Here is a 20,371-nt window from a genome sequence, read left to right on the forward strand (position 1 = left end):
CCTTGGCTCACCAGATGTTGTTGGACTGCAATTCCCATCATCCCCAGCCAGCTTAGTCTATAGTAAAGGAATAATGGAAGTTGTAGTCCAGTAACATCCAAAGACCAAAGGTTGAAGAGGTCAGATCGGCGGCATATTAATAATAAATTATTATTATAGCTTTCTTATACATTATACAGTACTGTTAAATCTGTTTTAATGATGTTTGTGACTTTATTATTATTATTATTTACTTTGGTTGCAAAAGTCCTTTTTTTGGTACAAAGCAATCAATTTAATAATCCTATGAAACTTTAAAAACCACCCTGTGATCTTCAGATGAAGGGCAGTATATAAATGTAATCAAAAATAATAATAATGTCTGCTAGTGCAGGAGCAAAAATAGGAGGTAAACCACCTTGCTTATTAGTTGAATTAAGTAACTCTTTAATTAAATGATAATTAATTAAATGATAAATCCCCCTTCCTCTTCCCACCCCAAACCACAATTTGGCTTTCGTACCAAAGAACAAGTATACCACCAATGCACTGAAGTTATTACGAATGGAAAAAGTCGTGTTTCATGCAATTGAGTAAAACACATTCTCTCAGCCACCACTGATAATATAAACTAATTACTGGGCTGCCTCAGGGCAGGCCTCCCCAAACAGGTGTAATCCAGATATTTTGGAATACGTCTCCCTTTGATGGCAGAGGCTGATGTGAGTGGCAGTCCAGGATTTCGTTTTTACTTTTTATTTGTATACCACTTTTCAGTGGTATACCCAAGGGGGTTTGCCTCATTCCTAAAGGACTCTTCACCCCTTATATTCCCAGCCAATCAATCACTGTGCTATGCCACTGCATGTCTCCTGAAGACCCCATCCTATCAAGAAGTCATTTCCACATAATGTAGAAATTGGATCTTTAGTGTTGTGGCACCTGCCCTTTGGAATGCACTCCCCTTGAATATTAGACATGTGCCATCTCTCTTGTCTTTCCAGAACCTACAGAAGACCTTCCTTTTCCCCATAAGCCTTCTAAGTTGAGGTCTTTCCCGGCCTGCATCTTTATTGGAATTGTTTCAAAAGATGTTGTTTGCTGTGCTGGACTTCTTTGGGAGGAAGCGTAGGGTTACAGATTTATTAAATAATTCTGTATAAAATACACAATCCGTGTAAAACCAGGGCCTTTTTTTGCAGCAGGAACTCAGTTCCGGCACCTCTCAGGTAGACACCATTGGCATTTAAGAGAACAAGCAAAGCATTCATGGTGAGTTCTGGCACCTCTTTTTCTAAAAAATAAAAAAATCACTGTCACAAATTAAATAACGCCATATTACATACAGCAATAAATAAGACCAGCAGGGGCAGCTCCACATCCAATGTAACAAAAGGCCTGGGTGAACAGATATATTTTTCACTGGTGCCAGAAACCCATTGGGATTTGTGAGGGAAGGGCATCCCACACGGTTGGAGAAGGTTGCCTGCTTAGAGATTGTCCTAGCTGAAGCATACTATTTTTTAAATCCATTACAAAAGAGCTCACAGCTAATTGCCATAAATAAGATTTCTTTATAGGCACATAAGGAAAAGAATAGGAACTTGAACGAGAGCTAAGCACCACAAAGGGATCTACAAAAGCAAGATGCATTTTCAGTTGGTATAAGGAAACACGGAATTTGGAAACTTTGAACTCTCAGGGGCATTTCCCTTGCATACTGTGCTGCTATTTCACAAGATGAAAAATAGATCAAGCACAAAAACCATATAAGATAGACACGGAGCGTATAAATAACCCTCTGAATATTTGTGCAGAGCTAGGAGCCTGATATCGGAGGGAAACTGTATACTGTACGTATGATGTGTCTTATGTGATCACTAACACAATACTGTAAAGCAGCATTCTAGTCTTGTTGAACTGTATCCATGCTGTTAATACTGGTGTTCTCAATGTGACCCTGCAGACTGTCGCTTTCTTTAACCACCCTGTCATCAAGAGCATCTTCTGTCTTCACACATGCTTGTTTGTCCTTCTCTTTGTGAATGTGTATTTTTCAGCTACATTGTGTGTCTGTGTGGGCATCTGCATACATTTAGCTTTCCTGCCTTTGTACGTAACAATAAACCTTCTGCCTTTGTCATGTTACATCTCCCTTTTGCATTTTTGTTTGTGCTGTTGCCTGCGTTCTCATTTGCTTCATGTGCGTCGGGAATCTGCTACCCAGAAAGCTGAAGTTCAGTCCCCCTAACACCGCCTTCCGCCCAACCCTTGAGGTGCGCGATTGCTTAAACATCTCCCGAGACCGGTGTCTTCCAAGTAAGGAGACTATCATCTGTCCTCCCTGAGGACAGAAAGCCTTCATTTCCAGAATACATTTGGTGCCTGCTATTTTGATTTCACCAAATGTCATCAGAAAAAGAGAAGCCACTTGGGATTTCTTTCTGCTTAAATTTTAATTTCTCTTTCTTCCTCATTTCCCTCCCCCCAGTCACCCACCAAAAGCTAAAAGAAGAATGCATCAGAACAATATGTACCTGACTCAATTACTATCCTGAGTCAGCAACAATATCATAACGGTTGAGGTTGTATACTTTGCTCAAGTGAGTAAATAATTCAGTTCTCCCATACCTCTGAATCCTTTGCAGTTGCTCAAGACTCAGGTGGCCACAGTGGCCCGGAGTGCCTTCCATAAATTTTGGTTGGTGGCCCAGCTGTGCCCCTGTCTGAACAGGGATAGCCTAACTACATCAGCTCTGCTCTAGTAACCTCTAGGTTAAAGGTACAGTGGTGCCTCGCTAGACTAAATTAATTCATTCCACGGGTCAATTCGTGTAACGAATTTTTCATCTAGCGAGTCCCAGTTTCCCATAGGAATGCATTGAAACTTAATCAATGCATTCCTATAGGCTCTGGGCAACTGGCGGCGGCATGCGACGGGGCTTCGGAGAAGGTCTCCGAAGCCCCGTCCGATGCCAGCTGCGTGCAAGGTGGCTGGGGGAGAAGCTCTCTTCTCCCAGCCACCGCCTTGTCTGACTCCCCCGACATGGAGCGCAGCTTCAGAGACATCTGAAGTTGCGCTCCATGCCGGCTGTGCGCGGCGAGGGAAGCTTCTCCCGCCTGCCTTCTCCGGTGTGGGGTGCAGCTTCGGAAGCCTCCGAAAGTGCACCCCATGCCGGCTTTACGTGGCGAGAAGCGGCGGCGGGGGAAGCTTCTCCCGCCGCCGCCTCCCGCCTGCCTTCTCTGACATGAGACGGCACTTCGGAGACCTTCTCCGAAGTGCCGTCTCATGCCGCTGGTGCACGGCGAGGCGGCGGGGGAGAGAAGCGCTTCTCCCCCCCCTGCCTCCCACCTGTCTTCCCCGGTGGTGCGCGGCGGTGCAGTGGCTTCAAGGGGAAGACAGGCAGGGGCAGCCACTGCACCGCCGCATTTCGGCTCCGCCCCCCTGGCAAAGGAAGATTAGCTGACAGCTGATCTTCCTTTGCCGCGCTTCGTAAGACGAAGCGGCGGTCATAGAAAATTTTGTCGTCTTACGAATGCCTCGTGCAACGCAAAACTCTTTCGGCTAGCTAGTTTTTCATTGTGCGAGGCATTCGTAAAGCGAGGCACCACTGTAAAGGGACCCCTGACTGTTAAGTCCAGTTACGGACGACTCTGGGGTTGCAGCACTCATCTTGCTTTACTGGTTGAGGCAGCCGATGTACAGATTCCGGGTCATGACAAAGCCGCTTCTGGCGAACCAGAGCAGCACACGGAAATGCCGTTTACCTTCCTGCTGTAGTGGTACCTATTTATCTACTTGCACTTTGACGTGCTTTCGAACTGCTACATTGGCAGGAGCAGGGACCGAACAACGGGAGGTCACCCTATCATGGGGATTCGAACCAACGACCTTCTGATCAACAAATCCTAGGCTCTGTGGATTAGACCACAGCACCACCCACGACCTCTTAACCTCTAGGTTAGATTACTGCAATGTGTTACACATGTCCTCCAACATTTCTCCAGTGAAAATAGGGGCATTCTATTCTACATCAAGAGGTTTCTCTGGCATTTGATGGCCCGCACAAAAATATACATTGGTCACCTTGAGCAAATTACAACCTCTCTGCCTAACCTACCTCACAAGACTGTTGTAAAGAAAAAAATGTGCGAAAAAAGGGATCGTGTAGACACCTTCAACATGGAATGGAATTTTAGCTGTAGGCTACCTTGAGTCTCTGCCAGGGGAATAGATGAGATATAATTATTATTAATAATTGGAGGAGGAGGAAGAGGAGGAGAGGAAGAAGAAACTGATCGGGAACATACCTGAGTAAATCATATTGAACTCAGTGGGACTTAGTTCTGAGGAAAAAATGCTTAGGGTTGTAGTGTAAGGCCGCACAGCATTTACCCAGTTACCTGGGAGTAAGCTCCATTAAATACAGTGGGACTTACTTCTGAGTAGACTTGTAAAGGCTTGCCATTTAAGGCTCCATTTACAATAAAGGAATAAACACACCACGCATTTCCTAAAAAATGGCTGGCTGCTGAAGCATTGCCATTTAAGAATTTAAAGTGGACTGGTGACATTTTCCTTCAAAATTATAGGAAGGGGTTCACATGATACATGGTATGTAGGGAGAAAAGCTTCTCCCTCTATCATGATATAAGAACCAGTTTAATCAAACAAAGCTCAATTGTGGGAGATCCAGGCAGATAAAAAAGGGAAGGAAATAATTCTTCACACAGAACATAGTTATTATAATTATGATTGATTGACTAATCACCTTCAAAACAACCATCTCAAGGCAACGTGCATTAAAAAAATAGCAAATGCATTGGAAACAAAACTTCCAAAGTAGACATCCATGGTCAAGACCCATTGTATCTATCTGGGAAACCTTTTGGAACAAAAACGTCTTCAATTTACAGGTCAGTGCAGGTGATGGGCACCTGTCGTATCATGAGAGGAATGCAGTTCCACAGAACAGGGGCAGCCACACACAAAAACCCTGCTTCATGTTACCGCAGAGCAGACTTCTGAGATCTTTGGAGCTTGCATGAGAAACTCTTCCAGAGACCACAGAGATTTACTGGGCATGTAAGGGATAAGGCGGTCTCTCAAGTAACCTGGTCCCACAAAATATAGTGATAGTCTATATTAATATTAATAAATTGGTGGCTATCACTGCAAGTACTTGGCAATCAGTTTTAATGATTTCTGTGCAATTTTACACAAAATCTAGTTACCAAGCAAAACTATATTAATTTTACCAAAGTATATTTTGAACTCCCAAGTCATGTTACAGCTTTTTTTTTTTGCAATCCTCATTTTGGGAATTTGAAAGTTGAAAAATTCAACACAACCTACAAGGCTGGCCTAGGGTTTTACTTAGGGACTTGTGCTTGGATGTTCACATGGATTTCTTGTGCATGCTGCCTCTCCCAGTCGTCGTCATCATCATCATTACAAAAACTTATTATTCATTATTTATACCCCAGCCACTCTGGGCAGCTCCCAACAGAATATTAAAGTCACAATAAATCATCAAAAACTTCCCTAAACATTCATTATAGTGGAGGAATAGAAAATCCACACATGTAGAAGAATGCACACATATTTCTGCTTCCTCCATTAGAATGAATGGGGTAGCACTCATGTTAATCTGGAACCAGCAGCTGGCATCCTCGGGCAGCTGCCATGACAAGGCTCACTGTAGACGTCCGATTTCCCCCAAGCAACATTCATGAATGACCACTGTATTTCCCTTTCACATATCAAATGCCAGTCTCTCCAGTTATCATTCTTGAGGTTCAGGGGACAGCAACGTGTTCAGGGCGGTAGAATCCAAAGGAACAGGATCTCTCCAAATTGGAGAGGTGACAACACGCCCAATAAATTTAGACTGGAGGTAAGCGTGAATCTGCAAGCACACACTAGACCACGTGGAAGAGTATCACACCCCACGCTACTGGAAGAGGTGATGTTCCACAAGTTCCCATTCCCACCATGCATTTGGTTTAATCACTGTGCAGAGTGGACCGCACTTTTGAGTAGGCGCTCCTGTACCTGCTCAAACAAGCCTGCTTGAAAAGTGTGGCACACAGGAATGATCTATATGGCACAGACTTAAAATGTTATGGGGCCTGGGCCTTCCTCCTTACTCTCTTGGTAGCTAACAATAGCCCACACACTACTTTTGCAACGTCTTCTGGATAATATTATTTTAGCCTTTGGGGCAAGTTAGAATCATAGAATCGTAGAGTTGGAAGGGACCACAAGGGTCCTCTAGTAGTCCAACTGCCTGCAATGCAGGAATCTCAGCTAAAGCATCCATGACAGATAGCCATCCAACCTCTGCTTTAAAAACCTCCAGAGGAGGAAAGTTCAACCACCTCCCAAAGGCATCTGTTCCACTGTTGAACAGCTCTTACCGTCAGAAAGTTATTCCTGGTATTTAGCCGGAATCTCCTTTCTTGTAACTTGAATCCATTGGTTTGGCTCCTACCCTTCAGAGCAGGAGAAAACCAGCTTGCTCCATCTTCCATGTGACAGCCCTTGAGATATTTGAAGATGACTGTTTTATCTCCTCTCAGTCGCCTCTTTCCCAGGCTAAAGACGCCCAGCTCTCTCAAACGTTCCTCACAACGTTACACACCTAACAGCAACAACAATAGAAAACATGAATGAGTGTGGCAGACATCAGCAATATGAAATTCAGCGCAACTAAAACACTGTAAGTGAAGGAGTTTGGGATTCTCACCGAATTTGCCTTTCAGAGATTACTTAATATATTCATTAACCGCAAGTGTTAGTTATGTGAACATGTCCTAATGACACTTAAATTACAATAATAAATGCCCACTGCCTCATGAATAATTTATTCCCCATTTGCATAGTCATCCTTATGCAGTTATTCCTGAGTAATTATCATACTGACTTTAAAAGGTGTCAAGGACTGAATAACTGCATTCCCTTTCCTGGGCTCATCCTCTCCCTCCATTGGCCATGTGCATCTTTCTTTTGTAATTCTACCCTTACCCTGTGCCATCTCCATTCAAAAGCAGGCAAAGAGCAAAACTCCCTCTAGTCCAGAGGCGCCACTTCAAATTTCAATAGTTACAGGAGGAACAAGATTCAACAAGGCCCACCAGAACTTGTAGGTGGGGTGAAAAAGCAGTGCATGATAAGAGCGTTTTTGGTGATTAAGGTTATTATGAATTAGTTGTTATTCAATGTATTTTGTGTGCATTTAAACCCCAACAGTCTCCAAATTGGGCGGAGTACGATGCAGACCCAGGTTTTTGTTACTTCATATCATAATACTATGGGACCCAGGTGGCGCTGTGGTTAAACCACTGAACCTAGGGCTTGCTGATCAGAAGGTCGGCGGTTCGAATCCCTGTGACGGGGTGAGCTCCCGTTGCTTGGTCCCAGCTTCTGCCAACCTAGCAGTTCGAAAGCATGTCAAAATGCAAGTAGATAAATAGGAACCGCTACAGTGGGAAGGTAAACGGCGTTTCCGTGTGCTGCTCTGGTTTGCCAGAAGCAGCTTTGTCATGCTGGCCACATGAACTGGAAGCTATACGCCGGCTCCCTCGGCCAATAATGCGAGATGAGCGCGCAACCCCAGAGTCGGTCACGACTGGACCTAATGGTCAGGGGTCCCTTTACCTTTACCTTATCATAATACTGTAAGAATTCAAAAGAAACATGCAAAGGCTATGTCTAGCTTAATCATTCAAAAATGAAAACTACTTATAATGGAATACGTTTCCTCTTTCCTTCCATATATAACAGGAAACTCCATAGCCTATCAGTTCGTTTTTCACTTTAACGACAACAACAAATCAGTTTGTGACGACCATGCCTTTACACAAATATCAACACGACAACAAAGAGAAGAGAATCTGCATTCTACATGGATACCAGTTAAATTTTAGGAGTGACAAGCAAGCAAGTTCTTGGCTCCTGGTCTTACGTATGAGGTAAAGGACCCCTGGACAGTTAACTCCAGTCAAACTTGACTATGGGGTGTGGCGCTCATCTTGCTCGCCGAGGGAGCTGGTGTTTGCCCGCAGACAAGGAAATTATACAGAAAAGAAGGTGGCTGGCCCACAGTTTTCGTGTTTTATAAACCACATCAAGGTTTTCTTACAATCAAGCGGTATACAAATTTTGTTAAATAATGAAAAAAAGTAAATAAATAAAATTGGTAGGGACTTTCCCTCGAAAATAAGAATGGTCCTAACATCTGCCTATATAAGCACCTATTCTGTTGCTTCTTTCCACTCATTTCCAATGATTTATTCAGCTCCAAGATGACCCCTTTTAAAACAAGAACTGCAAGACTCTTCTAGTCCTTTTAATTAATTAATTTAAACAGGGCATCTCATCCAAGGGACATGGGTGGCACTGTGGTCTAAACCACTGAGCCTCTTGGGCTTGCCGATCAGAAGGTCAGCGGTTCGAATCCCTGTGACCGAGTGAGCTCGTTGCTCTGTCCCAGCTCCTGCCAACCTAGCAGTTCGAAAGCACACTAGTGCAAGTAGATAAATAGGTACTGCTGTGGCGGGAAGGTAAGCGCTCTGGTTTCTGTCACTATGTTCCGTTGCACCAGAAGCGGTTTAGTCATGCTAGCCACATGACCGGAAAGCTGTCTGTGGACAAATGCCTGCTCCCTCGGCCTGAAAGCAAGATGAGCGTCGCAACCCCATAGTCGCCTTTGAATGGACTTAACAGTCCAGGGGTCCTTTACCTTTACCTTTTTACCTATCCAAGGACATTTTTGTGACCCCTCTCCAAAGAAAAACTGGAACCAACACTGATCTACACTACACACCTCCCCATGTCCAAGGGAATCCTGAGAACTATGATTCTGTTAGGAGGACTACATACCCTACAACATTTCTCCAATGAAAATAGGGATTGCCCTGTTCAAAACTACTACTAATAATATTATTTACAGCCCACCCATCTGACTGGGTTGTCCCAGCCACTCTGGGCGGTTTCCAATATACGGTATATAAGATGATGATAAAACTATACAGGGCTGCCTTCAGATGTCTTCAAGGTTATATAGTTACTTATCTCCTTGGCTCAGGGGACACATAACTCCGTACCCTTCAATATTTCTCTGATGAAAACAGGCACGTCTTACCTTACCCTCTTTTAAATCTTGCAAAACCAGAAGAGAAGCTGCATGGGAACACACCCAGAGTCAGGTACAGTGTGGGGTTAAGTGTGTGGCTCTTCATTTGGCTAGCATCCCTCCCTTTTGGATTTGTGTCTAGTCAAACTTCCACCTTGTAAGAAGTAAAATCCACAAGGGGGTTTCAGAAAGGCGCCAAAATGGATGGGGCAACTCCCCTGTTTCTGTTGATAGAGCAGGTGGGGGGGAGGGGGGCACATACTGCTAGTTAAAAAAGAAACAGGGCTTCATTGGTTTGGGGGCAATTACAGATAATGAGATGGATGGGAATAGATCATTTCAATGTCTTGGAATATTTTAGCTGAAATCAAGTCTCTCCGGTTTCGTTTTCTCCCCTTCTGTCTTCATGCAACATTCCCACAGGAGTATGAAGCTCAGGCACCAGGAGAAGCTAGTGGGGATCTTCTAAGCTTTATTTACATTAGAAAGGATGATTCACTTGGGAGTACAAGCTACACAGGGAAGGGGGGGGGAGTATACGACACAGTCTGCTACTATAAGGCCACATTTTAAAAAATCTGTGAACCTGATCTCAGGTTAAAGATCTCTGGATATGCCCCAAATGTTCACACCCTGGTCAGAGCCTGATGTCCAATTTAAGCGCAAATTGAAATGGACTTAAACTTATAAGCACCCTCTATTAGGGGGAGGCACAATGACTGAGGAAGAGATTTCAATGGCAATTCAAATGCCCATCTTCATTATATCTCTTGACATGCGAGGATTGATCAGGTCCACTCAGGTTAAACTGGTGAATTCCATCTTGAAATGGAAGTAGTTTCAACTAGTAAAAATCCAAACAACTGCTGCTGTTTTCAGTAAAGGTTACTGCTTCTTGCATACAACAATCCAACTGTTCCAACTTTCCAGGGAAAGTCCCTCTCTCTTTTAGGAAAGTCACTATCTTGCTTTTTGAAGGGAGAAATCAAGTATGCTTTAACAATATACAGTATGCAGTCATACCTCGGTTTAAGTATGCCTCGGTTTGAGTATTTTCAGTCTGGAACGGATTAATCCACTTTCCATTACTTTTAATGGGAAAGTTCGCTTCATATTAAGTACGCTTCAGGTTAAGTACAGACTTCCGGAACCAATTGTGTTTGTAAACCAAGGTACCACTGTATATAGTATGCAGGGGCAGGGCATTTGGTTCACGCTTCCCCCAGAAAACACAGCAATCTTTTGAAATGTGTGCATCTCTGAATTTTGTAAATTGAATTCCCCAACCAAATAATGTACACAAAAATGTGTACATAAAATGCATGTGAGTGAAAATGACATAGAAAATTAAATTGTCTTAGGTAAAACTGCTTACATACTAAAATGCTGATGAATTTTCATGAGGGCTTTTCACGAGGAAAACTGAACTTAAGAGTAGGAAAGTGAGAAAGTAAAATAATCTGAAGACCCGTGTACCCCTTAAATCTGTTCTAGGAGTTTTCCCTACTCTTTAGAGTAAATATGGGTGTGTGTGCAGGTCATGCACGGGGAAAGATCGGTTTGTAAAAAAAAAATTATTAAAAAAAGAGTCCCCATGAACATTTATCAGCATTTAATGCAAATTTCTCTTAATGCACAGGCGTCTATATATAACTTCCCCTAATATGCACATTTTCATATGCACACTGTAGGGCATTTTGCATTTTATCCTTGTATGTGCAGTTTTGTACACATTACTTGGTGGGGAACTGAATTGTAAAATTCAAAGAAGTGTGCATTTCCAAGGATGACTGTTTCGAAAAGTGTTCGGATTTTTACATGTGAACTGAATTGAATTCCCTCCCCCATCCCCAGTTGGAATGCAGTTCCTTCAAACACAGTTAAATCCTAAAACACAGTTAGTTAGATATCTAACTTACTGAAAAACAGTCTCAGCAGGAAACTGACCAATTTACCAAGTTCACTTTAATTGACAGAAGTCTGGAAAAAATATATATATATACAGGGTGCTAAGTTGATACTATTGCCACAATTGGACAATCACCATCCAGAGGCTCAGATCCGAGACGCAAGATAAATGATCCAGCCATGGATAACCATCTCATCAAAAAGAAAAGCAAATATTTCAATTATTTTAAAAAAATGATTTCCAAGTTTCTTTCAAACCCAAATCAGTTGTGCTTGCTCTGCAATCCCTGAGCCTCGATTAACTTTCTTCCAAGGAACTACTCACAGGGATAAGACTTGCTCACACAGGTCACAATCATCTACTTATCAGTGAGCAAAAACATAGCAGCTATGTGTAATATGTGAGGCCGGTAGGGCCCTGGCTTCTGACAATCAATATTTAGAGCTGGAAGCAGAAGATGGCTGCAATTTAAGTGTTGCACCCAGGGAGAGTTGTTGGCTTGCTATCTTGCTGTCTGACAGCATGAACCATCCAAAGAGCTATTTTTTGCTAACCAGCGATTTGAGCTAATTATTCGCTAACCTGCCAGGATTGTTTTGCAGAATCCTAGCACTGACTGGAGAGGGCAGTTCTCCAAGTTATTCCTTGTACAGTGGTACCTCTACTTACGAATTTAATGCATTCCGAACGCACATTTGTAAGTCGGGAAAAAATTGTAAGTCGAATCCCAAAGGAATTCATTGGGAGAAAAAATTCGTAAGTAGAAGCAACCCTATCTAAAAAATTGTAAGTAGAAAAAATCCTATCTAAACCGCATCCAAGATGGCGGGCGGAGCTCCATTTGTAAGTAGAAACATTCGTAAGTAGAGTTATTCGTAAGTAGAGGTACCACTGTATTGATAAGCATATCTGATTGTGCAAGAACCAAGGAATTTGGAACGGCTAGGAAGTTATGTGTATGGTATACATTAGTTGTCCAGGGAGATGGGCAGGGATGGGGGACATCACAACACATTTCTATGCATATTGTAAGTCGTTAGGGAAGCAATGTGGGAAGCATATGCAAAATCACTGACTGCTAGTGCTTACATCTGGTTAATCTCGTCATCCTGTGCTCCTAACACAGGCCCAATTCAGACATGCATCTCAGTATCTCATGCAGCATCTTTGTGCTGCTCCTTCTTTCCTCTTTTGCAATGATTCAACACTTCCCAAGTTAATTATTATTTCAGTGTCTGAACAGGGAAACTGTAGTTACCAAGATCAGACCAAGCCAGGATCTTAAACCAAAATTAACTGTGGTTGGAGATTCTGTTTTATGCCAATCCAAGCAACCATCCTTTCAAAGTTTGACTGAAATGGGAAACAATGAATTAATTAACAATGAATTAAAGCAGATTCCGACTAAATATCAGGAAGAACCTTCTGATGGTAAGAGTTGTTTTAGAGTGGAGGTGGGGAACTTCATTTGAGGTTTTAAAGCAGAGGTTGGGTGACCATCTGTCATCCTGCACTGACCATCTGTCATCCTGCACTGCTGTTGAGCTTCCTGCACTGCAGGGGGTTGGACTAGATGGCCCTCAAGGTCCTTTCCAATTCTTTGATTCCATAACCCAGAAAATGTTGAATTGTCACTACGCCAAGAAGGAAAGAGGGAAGGGACAACGCATGGGTGGAACATACAGGTGCAAAACATAATAACACCTGATGTATTAAAGTGAGACATGAATATGCAAACTAGGCTGTATCACAACTTCACACAATATTTTAGAAATGCATAAATTTTAGAAATTTTTGCACTTACCAGCTTAGTTGCTGAGGAAGGTGATTTCAGAATTTTGGGGCATGCTGTCACACAACATTGTCATTATTCGGCTAATCTTCTGAGATATCAGGATGCCATTAAAAATCACTGCAGACCTTGAAACAAAAAACATTTCCTTGCCTTTTAAATTGTTTTCCCACAATAGTTCCTTTCAATATCACCACCAGGGCAGCTGTCTTGATCAAAACTTTAGTGACAACAAATTCTGTTTGTCTAACACAGTGATGGGGATGCTGCAGCCCCCTAGCTGTTGATGGACTACAAATTCCCATAATCTCTGACCACTGTCTATGGTGGCTGGAATTAAAAGAGAACAGAAGTCCCAGGTTTCCCATCCCTGATCTACTGGCTTCCTTTGAAATCCTAAATACGTTTTCACCGAGGAGGAAATCTCCAAATTTGCTTCAAATTTCTCTTTCGGCAAAATCTTTGAGAGACAAATCTCTTCTTTTCACAAAATTGTTGGGGATGAATTTATGCAGAACTTAAAGCAAAGTTATTTTGCCTTCCCTCATAAGCCTAGATGTTTTCCTTACAGGAGAACCGTCAAATTCACTTCATATTTAACTTCAGGTGAAATTTGTTGGAAACCCTATTTAACACTCATGAGTGACAGAAGTGTCACAATAAAAGTGGAAAAGGTGCTATGCCAGGCTGACAAGCAAAGCTATGAGTTCTATATTTTCATTCTATAAAGTGGTAATCGGCATAAAGGCCTACATCCGAAGACCTCTGAGCGCCTCTTGTAATCTGAGGAGTGTTTGGCTTGAGCCCATATTGCTAACCATCTGGTGCCTCAGCATAGCCGTAGTCTCCAAAGACCGGCTATTCCAACAGTTATCACATGCCCTGTTGTGAACACCAGGCTCCCGTTGGTGAACAATTACTCACATAATTGGAGTTTGTGGCTGATGTCAATCCAAGTGAGGAATTTGCCATCTGGCTGCTTGTGGCATGATATGTAAAAGGTAGAGCTAAAAAGTGAACTATTTATTTATTGCCCTTAAATCATCCCACTCTTCCCTCTGAGAAGCTTTCAGAACAACCTCCCGTCTTTCCTACCCAGATAATGACCAGGTTGAAGCCCTTTTAAGTTTTAACAATACAAGTGGTGTAGCAATAAAACTTCTAGCACATTTGCAAAGCTAAGCAGGGCCCGCTATGGTTTCAACTTGGATGGGAGACAGTGTGTTGAGATCCATGCATTGCAGGGGGTTGGACTAGATGACCCTCGGGATCCCTTCCAACTCTACAATTCTATGATTCTAACAGCATAGCTGGCATATAGTTCTGTGGTCAAAAAACAAATGGCTGATTCAGTCTCTCCAGTTAAAGAGCCTTGCCCCCAAATCTTAGAAAACATTTCCCAATTAAATCAGACAGTACTGGACAAAAGAGTCTGAACTGGTTTCACAAATTCACTTTGTGAGCCCAGAAAATCCCATTTGATATTTATTTCATTTATTTTAAGTTACTTACTTTCCACTTTTAAAAAATATCCATTCCCAAAAGCACCTTAAATTGTAAAAAATAAAAAGAGCCCAAATCTTCTCAAAAGCACAGGAGCTTTGTAAACATGTAGGGGGAAAACAATCTTTATAAATAGAGATGGGGAGCCTATTTCCCTCCAGAGGTTGTTGGACTACAACTCCCATCATGCTTGACTATTGGCCAGGTGTTGGGGCTGATGGGACTTATAGTAATTGTACCCTGTTCATATGACTGGGTTGCCCCAGCCACTCTGGGCAGCTTTCAGCATATGGGGCTTCAAGTCAAACAATACCCGGAGGATCACAAGTTTAGACCCCCTAGTCTAAAAACAGGAGAGGGGTTTTGTTGAATCTCCTTAGAAATTCCTGTAATCACAGTGCCACCACTGAGAAAACCCTCTCTCTGCTCTCTCCCTATGGAAGCAGGACCTCCTATAATGATATAAAACTTGGGCAGGCTCATATAATTAAAGGTGGCCAAAATAGCCTGGCCCTGAGTGGCAAAGGGCTTTAAAGTTTATATTGCCATTACTTGATGAAGGTATGGCATTTTTGTCCACCTTTCCAGAGACCATTTTACCAACCCCAACTTATCTCTCTGATTAGCCAGTCTATTTTGTGTCCTAAGATATGGTTCAGGCCCTCAGGCATCCCCAAACTGCGGCCCTCCAGATGTTTTGGCCTACAACTCCCATGATCCCTAGCTAAGAGGACCAGTGGTCAGGGATGATGGGAATTGTAGTCCAAAACATCTGGAGGGCCAAAGTTTGGGGGTGCCTGGTTCAGGGCTTCATTGTAAAGTTCAGAGACCAGCCAATGCTCATCTCTATGTTCCTTGGCATTGAAATACTGTGGCTAGTAGACCCTAATGTTGAGTCAGCCAAAACCTCTTCCGTCATCATCTTTTCAGAAACAAAACAAAAACCTAATAAAGCACTTCTCTCCAATAAGCCACACTCTTTTATGTTAATTAGTCACTCAGCTATCAATTGGCCAAGCAATACATACTTGATCCTGATGGGACTCGACTGGTGAGCCTGCTGGCAATTGTAAAGCCAGTCCACAGCTAGCAAGGCAACCTGCCCAGAAGACCAGGACCTTGCCGTGGGAACCAGCCGATTGGTATGGAAGTACAGAACCAGGGGTTTATGCTGCTATCGAGTGCAATGGGAAAGGGAAGGTGGCAGCGAGGATAGCTGTGAAATTGGATGAGAGAACTGAACTGTTACAAAGGATTACTTCATCAAGCTGTGCGTAATTTACTTTAAAATGAAAGTAGCAGATTGTAAGCCTGCAGAAAGTTGTGTGTCGTGCCACAAATCCCAGCTAAGTTACTTGGCGGTCAAGGGAAAAGGCTCCTCTGTAGGGCTAGTATCTGAATTGGCTAACCAACCAATATTTTACCAGAATGACCATTAAAACCAGGTTCTGCAAGGAAACCATAGCTGTTTAGCACCTGTAACAAGGTGTAGGGGTTGGGGCCGGAATCCATTATACTTTAGGAATGAAGGAACAATCCCTTATATCAGGAACACAGAAGTTCAGTTTATGATTCATCAGCCCAACCAATCATGCACAGTGGTCTGCCAAGGGTTCAACTCTTTTAAAAAGTAAGTTTTTAATTAGGATTTCATTGCTATTAATAGTGAGCTCAATAGCTTCGAAGAATTTCCACTTCTTGGGGGATTTACTTCAGAGTACAATATTAATTTTGCACAGAATAGGTCCCCTAAAGCAATTTGTTATTTCATATTTTCCCAAGCTATATTTATGGGTTTACATTTTGGGGAGATGCCACATTCCCTCGGCAAGCCCACCAATCAATCCATACCACCTTTGTGTCAAACACCTTCACATCACAAAATGCAAGGATATTAGTTTAGGCTGCGACCCTAAAGCAAAAACTATGGGGCAGTGCATGGGGAGGACTCAAGTTGTGCTGGCCTGAATGGTTGTGGTCATGAGAAAGTGTTTCCCAATCAATGCCATATCTCTCTGGGGTGGAATTAAGAGTGACTTTAATTAAGGAAATGTGGTTTCTAATCCTAGGTAAGAGCTGCCTAAAAGAGGTATGAGTGCTGTAGATAATAATTAACACATTTTCTAAATATAATCATAATTGATTTTATTTCCTCAGACAGAGGGCAATCATGAGGGCACAAGGAGGCTGTAATATCTGCTGATCATGAGCCCTGAGCCAAGTTTACATTTCTTGAATGCTACACGGATTTACTTAACCTCCCCTCACCCACTTCAAGGCTATCTTAATGTTTCTCCTGGCATGCTGTCACTTCCTTACATTGCATAGTAAATGCTACTCTACAGGCCATTTCTATGTAGAGAGTAACCCCAAACAGTGATGAGCTTTTACTCAACGCATTATCGGTAGGAATCAACGTCAGAAAGATTCCTCCATGCAGGTAGCCAAATCGGGTTCCTTAGTCTCCAGGAAGTGCTTTTGAGATTTTTTTGACCTTTTGAGTTCTTTCGTTTTTTGTCTTTTTAAAAAAATTGGATTTGAAAGTTCTGCCCCAAGCACATGTTCCATCTCTGACAGTTCAATTGTCACTAGGGATACATATCAAAAAAAACCAAAGCAAAATCTGCCTGGACGATCAAAATCCTCCCAGGGTGATGTTGTCCACAATGGCCATGTTTTTCCTATAGCACTTCCTGCCGTTTCAGAGGTTTCCAGTACAAATTGGACTTGAAACAGAGATCACATTAAAACAGTTTCCTCCTCTCTTAAAATTCTAGCTTCTTCCAACAGCTGATTGGAAGAATCTTTGATTATACTTGCTTTATGGGCAATGATTTCATGAAAACTTCCTAGCGTTTTATAAAACTTGTGCATCAAAGAACATAGTAGATCCAGCCAGCCTACAAGTTTTTTCCCTTTAAAAAAAAAGCAGGGGGGAGATCAGAATGACTGTGCTTATGTGGAGGAAGCAACTGGGAGACTCCCCCCCCCCCACTAAAGCAGCTGCAGATAGGGGGCATCAGTGAAGACTATGGGGAAATGTGGGAGTCTGGTTGGGAGGGATATTTGAAGTTATTTGCATCATTAATCATATATAACAATTTTCAACATGCAGATTGCCTTGGCATATGTAAACTGTTTTGATAAAGTAAGCTACTTTGGGGGGGGGAATCGTTTGAGAAGCGGGGTAGAAATAATCTAAATAAACGAGTTTGTATCAAATGTTCCATGTGAGTAATCTCACTGGAACAACTGGACTTCTGTTTACTCTCCTCTCCCTGCCCCACTCTAATCTTCACTGGAGGGTCCCCCAACTGCCCCAGATTATGGGGAAGTGGACAGTGCCAGACCTTGGGGTCTCAAATTTCTGTGTCGCCCACTGCCTCTCACCTTCCATTCTACATAATACAGTGGTACCTTGGTTCTTGGACATAATCTATTCCGGAATACCATTCGACTTCCGAAACGTTTGAAAACCGAGGTGCAAAGGGCTGGCTGCAAATTCAATTGGAAAAACTGAAAACACGTAGCGGAAGCCGTTCAACTTCTGAGAAGTGTTCAAAAACAGAAGCAATTACTTCTGGGTTTTCAGCGTTTGAAAACCAAAACGTTTGGCTTCAGAGACGCTCGAAAACCAAGGTACCACTGTAGTTGCTGCACCCCCGAGGCTCCACACCCAGAGCGACTGAACTGGTTGCACTCCCCTAAATCCGTCTCTGGTGTAGGAAAGGAGAGGAAGTTCGGTTGTGCACATGAAAGTCCCTTGCACCAGTGGAGCTGCCATGTTGGCTATAGCCCATAAACTTGCAATCTTTCTTAATATGCGATTTTATTAATTCAGAAAATATAGCAGCAAAACTATTACTTTTTCAGTATACAAAACATTCAGACTGTCAACAGGTTTTTTTGCACAGCAAAAAATGAATTCATTCCTCGGCAAATACAGAACTGCACACCCCCATCACTTACAAATACAGACTAACTAGATGGACTTTCCTTGGTAGGTACACCTTTAAACGGAAATTGTTCACGTCACATGGTTTCCCTTCATGGTAACTCCTATGCATGTTCCTTTTCTCTTTCCACACCAACCACATTGTGTGTTGTTTCCATCCTTCCAGCTAACAACTGACCTGGCCTCCAATATATTCACCGCCATTGGCTCAGTGACACTGGCCTTGTTACTGATCTTCCTTCTTGCGGCCACAGCTTCCATCATAACTTCCAACAAACGGGCTACCCAAGGAACCTACAGCCCCAGCCGCCAGGAGAAAGAGGGGTCCCGAGTCGAAATGTGGAACATGGTGCAACCTCCCCCAATGGAACGGTTGATCTAGCTTGAACTCCTGCTGTACCTCCTACGTATATGGAAGCCTCCGGCTAGAATGGGTTGTTCTGGATACCAGGGAAAGGACTCCCCTCTAGACCATGATGACCTCTGCCATTTAACTCAACACCTTGGTCAGTATCCAAAGCACCATGCACATTATCCCAGGTGTACCTGGGGGCTTTTCCGCTTCCCCTTTCACCAGTAGCCTCCGATTCGTCTGAAATTCATGGGAGCCTTCAGGAGATGTGAGGGACTGCAGTTGGAAAGGGAACTAAGCACTCAGACACACGTACCTGGAAATACTATGGGGCGCAGATCTCAGCTCCAGAAAGCATTAAAGAATGGAGTTAATGGGTGCCATATTTCCCACTTTCTGGAAATTCTTATTTATTGCACTGGAAATTTTAGCTTTAGTCGAATCGCCTGTAGACTATAAAGACTGCAATGGCTCTAGGATACTTGTTAAGTGCCTGCATTTCAGATACAACTGAAGCCACATATTTTGTCTCACTCCCTGTGCATCTGCCTAGCATTCACTATCACTGCAAAAGACAAAGCGGACGTAACCCCAGATAATCTGTCTGCCATTCAATCATCGCTGTGCATCTCAAGAAGTTTTAGGAGTAGAGGTCTTTCTTAGCAGCAGATCTATCTTAATTCTTTAATCAGGGACTAAATTAATACTCCGGAGAAAAGCTCTTCATGCAGCAAAATAAACATTTCAAATGATCACTGCTTGGTGTGTTCATTGCACCTGTTTTTCCACTGGGTTGTTCTAGATCACGTTTGGCCCTCCAGATGTTGCTACACTACAACTCCCACCAGCCCCATGTGAACATGGCCAATAATCAGGAGTGATGGGAGCAACATCTGGAGGAAAAATATTCTCTGCACCTGTTACAGATCTAGAGAAAGCTATAGTTCCTTTCATGGAGAATAAACTGGTGATTTTTTTTATAAAAAAAACAGTTCCTTAGACTATTGATCATGCTGGGTGGGGCTGATATTAAGCTTAAACTCCCAACATGTGGAGGGCCACAGGTTACCCACCCCTGATTGACCTACTTTTCTAATGAAATTCAAAGCAGTCAGAATTGTAAAATAAGAAACCAACACTGTGCAATGACCCACCAGATGCTATATCCTGCAGCTCACTAACCAATGATGGTCTGGCCCTCATCAGCGCAGGGTATTATTATTATTATTACTAGTGTATTTCAGCCCGTTTAATAATGGGCGCTAGAACATCCTGGGGTTCGGGGAAGCGCTTGTGCAGCGCTTCTCCGAACCCTGGGACCTGTCCTTGCTGTCGGCGGCAGGGGGACAGGAACGGAGGAGGAGAAAGCGCTGCGTTCTCCTCCTCCGTTCCTCTCCCCCAGCCGCCGACAGGAAGGACGCGCACACTCTCCCCCCCCGCCTCCTCCAACCGCCGCTCCTCACGGCCAGGGAGGGTTGTGAGGAGGCCTTCGCCGGCCTCCACCCTCGCTTCCCTGACGTGCCCTGCAGTGAGGCGGTGTCCGGCGGGAGCGGCGGTTGGAGGAGGCGGGGGGGAGAGTGCGCGCGCGCAGTCTCTGCTGTCCAATCCCTGTATCTCTGGGGCACATGCGCAGTGACCCAGGGACACACGGGACAGCTTGGACGCAGGGACAACTTGGACATTATTATATAGGATTATTATTATTATTATTATTATTAAAAAAACAGGGGCAAAGAATTTCCAG

At 43.3% G+C, this 20,371-nt stretch overlaps 1 protein-coding gene across 1 annotated transcript in view; it reads left to right on the plus strand.

Moving 5' to 3' along the window:
* CRB1 (crumbs cell polarity complex component 1) overlaps window positions 1-19,518 on the plus strand; it is a 103,762-nt gene extending 84,244 nt beyond the window's left edge. The window contains exon 13 of the mRNA XM_060277451.1: window positions 18,442-19,518. Coding sequence (XP_060133434.1) covers window positions 18,442-18,657 — 216 coding nt within the window. The 3' untranslated portion in view covers window positions 18,658-19,518. The remainder of the gene's footprint in view (window positions 1-18,441) is intronic.
* The last annotated feature ends 853 nt before the right edge of the window (window positions 19,519-20,371 follow it).

Source organism: Zootoca vivipara, chromosome 7, assembly GCF_963506605.1.
Source record: "Zootoca vivipara chromosome 7, rZooViv1.1, whole genome shotgun sequence".
In the NCBI taxonomy this organism is placed as follows: Eukaryota; Metazoa; Chordata; class Lepidosauria; order Squamata; family Lacertidae; genus Zootoca; species Zootoca vivipara.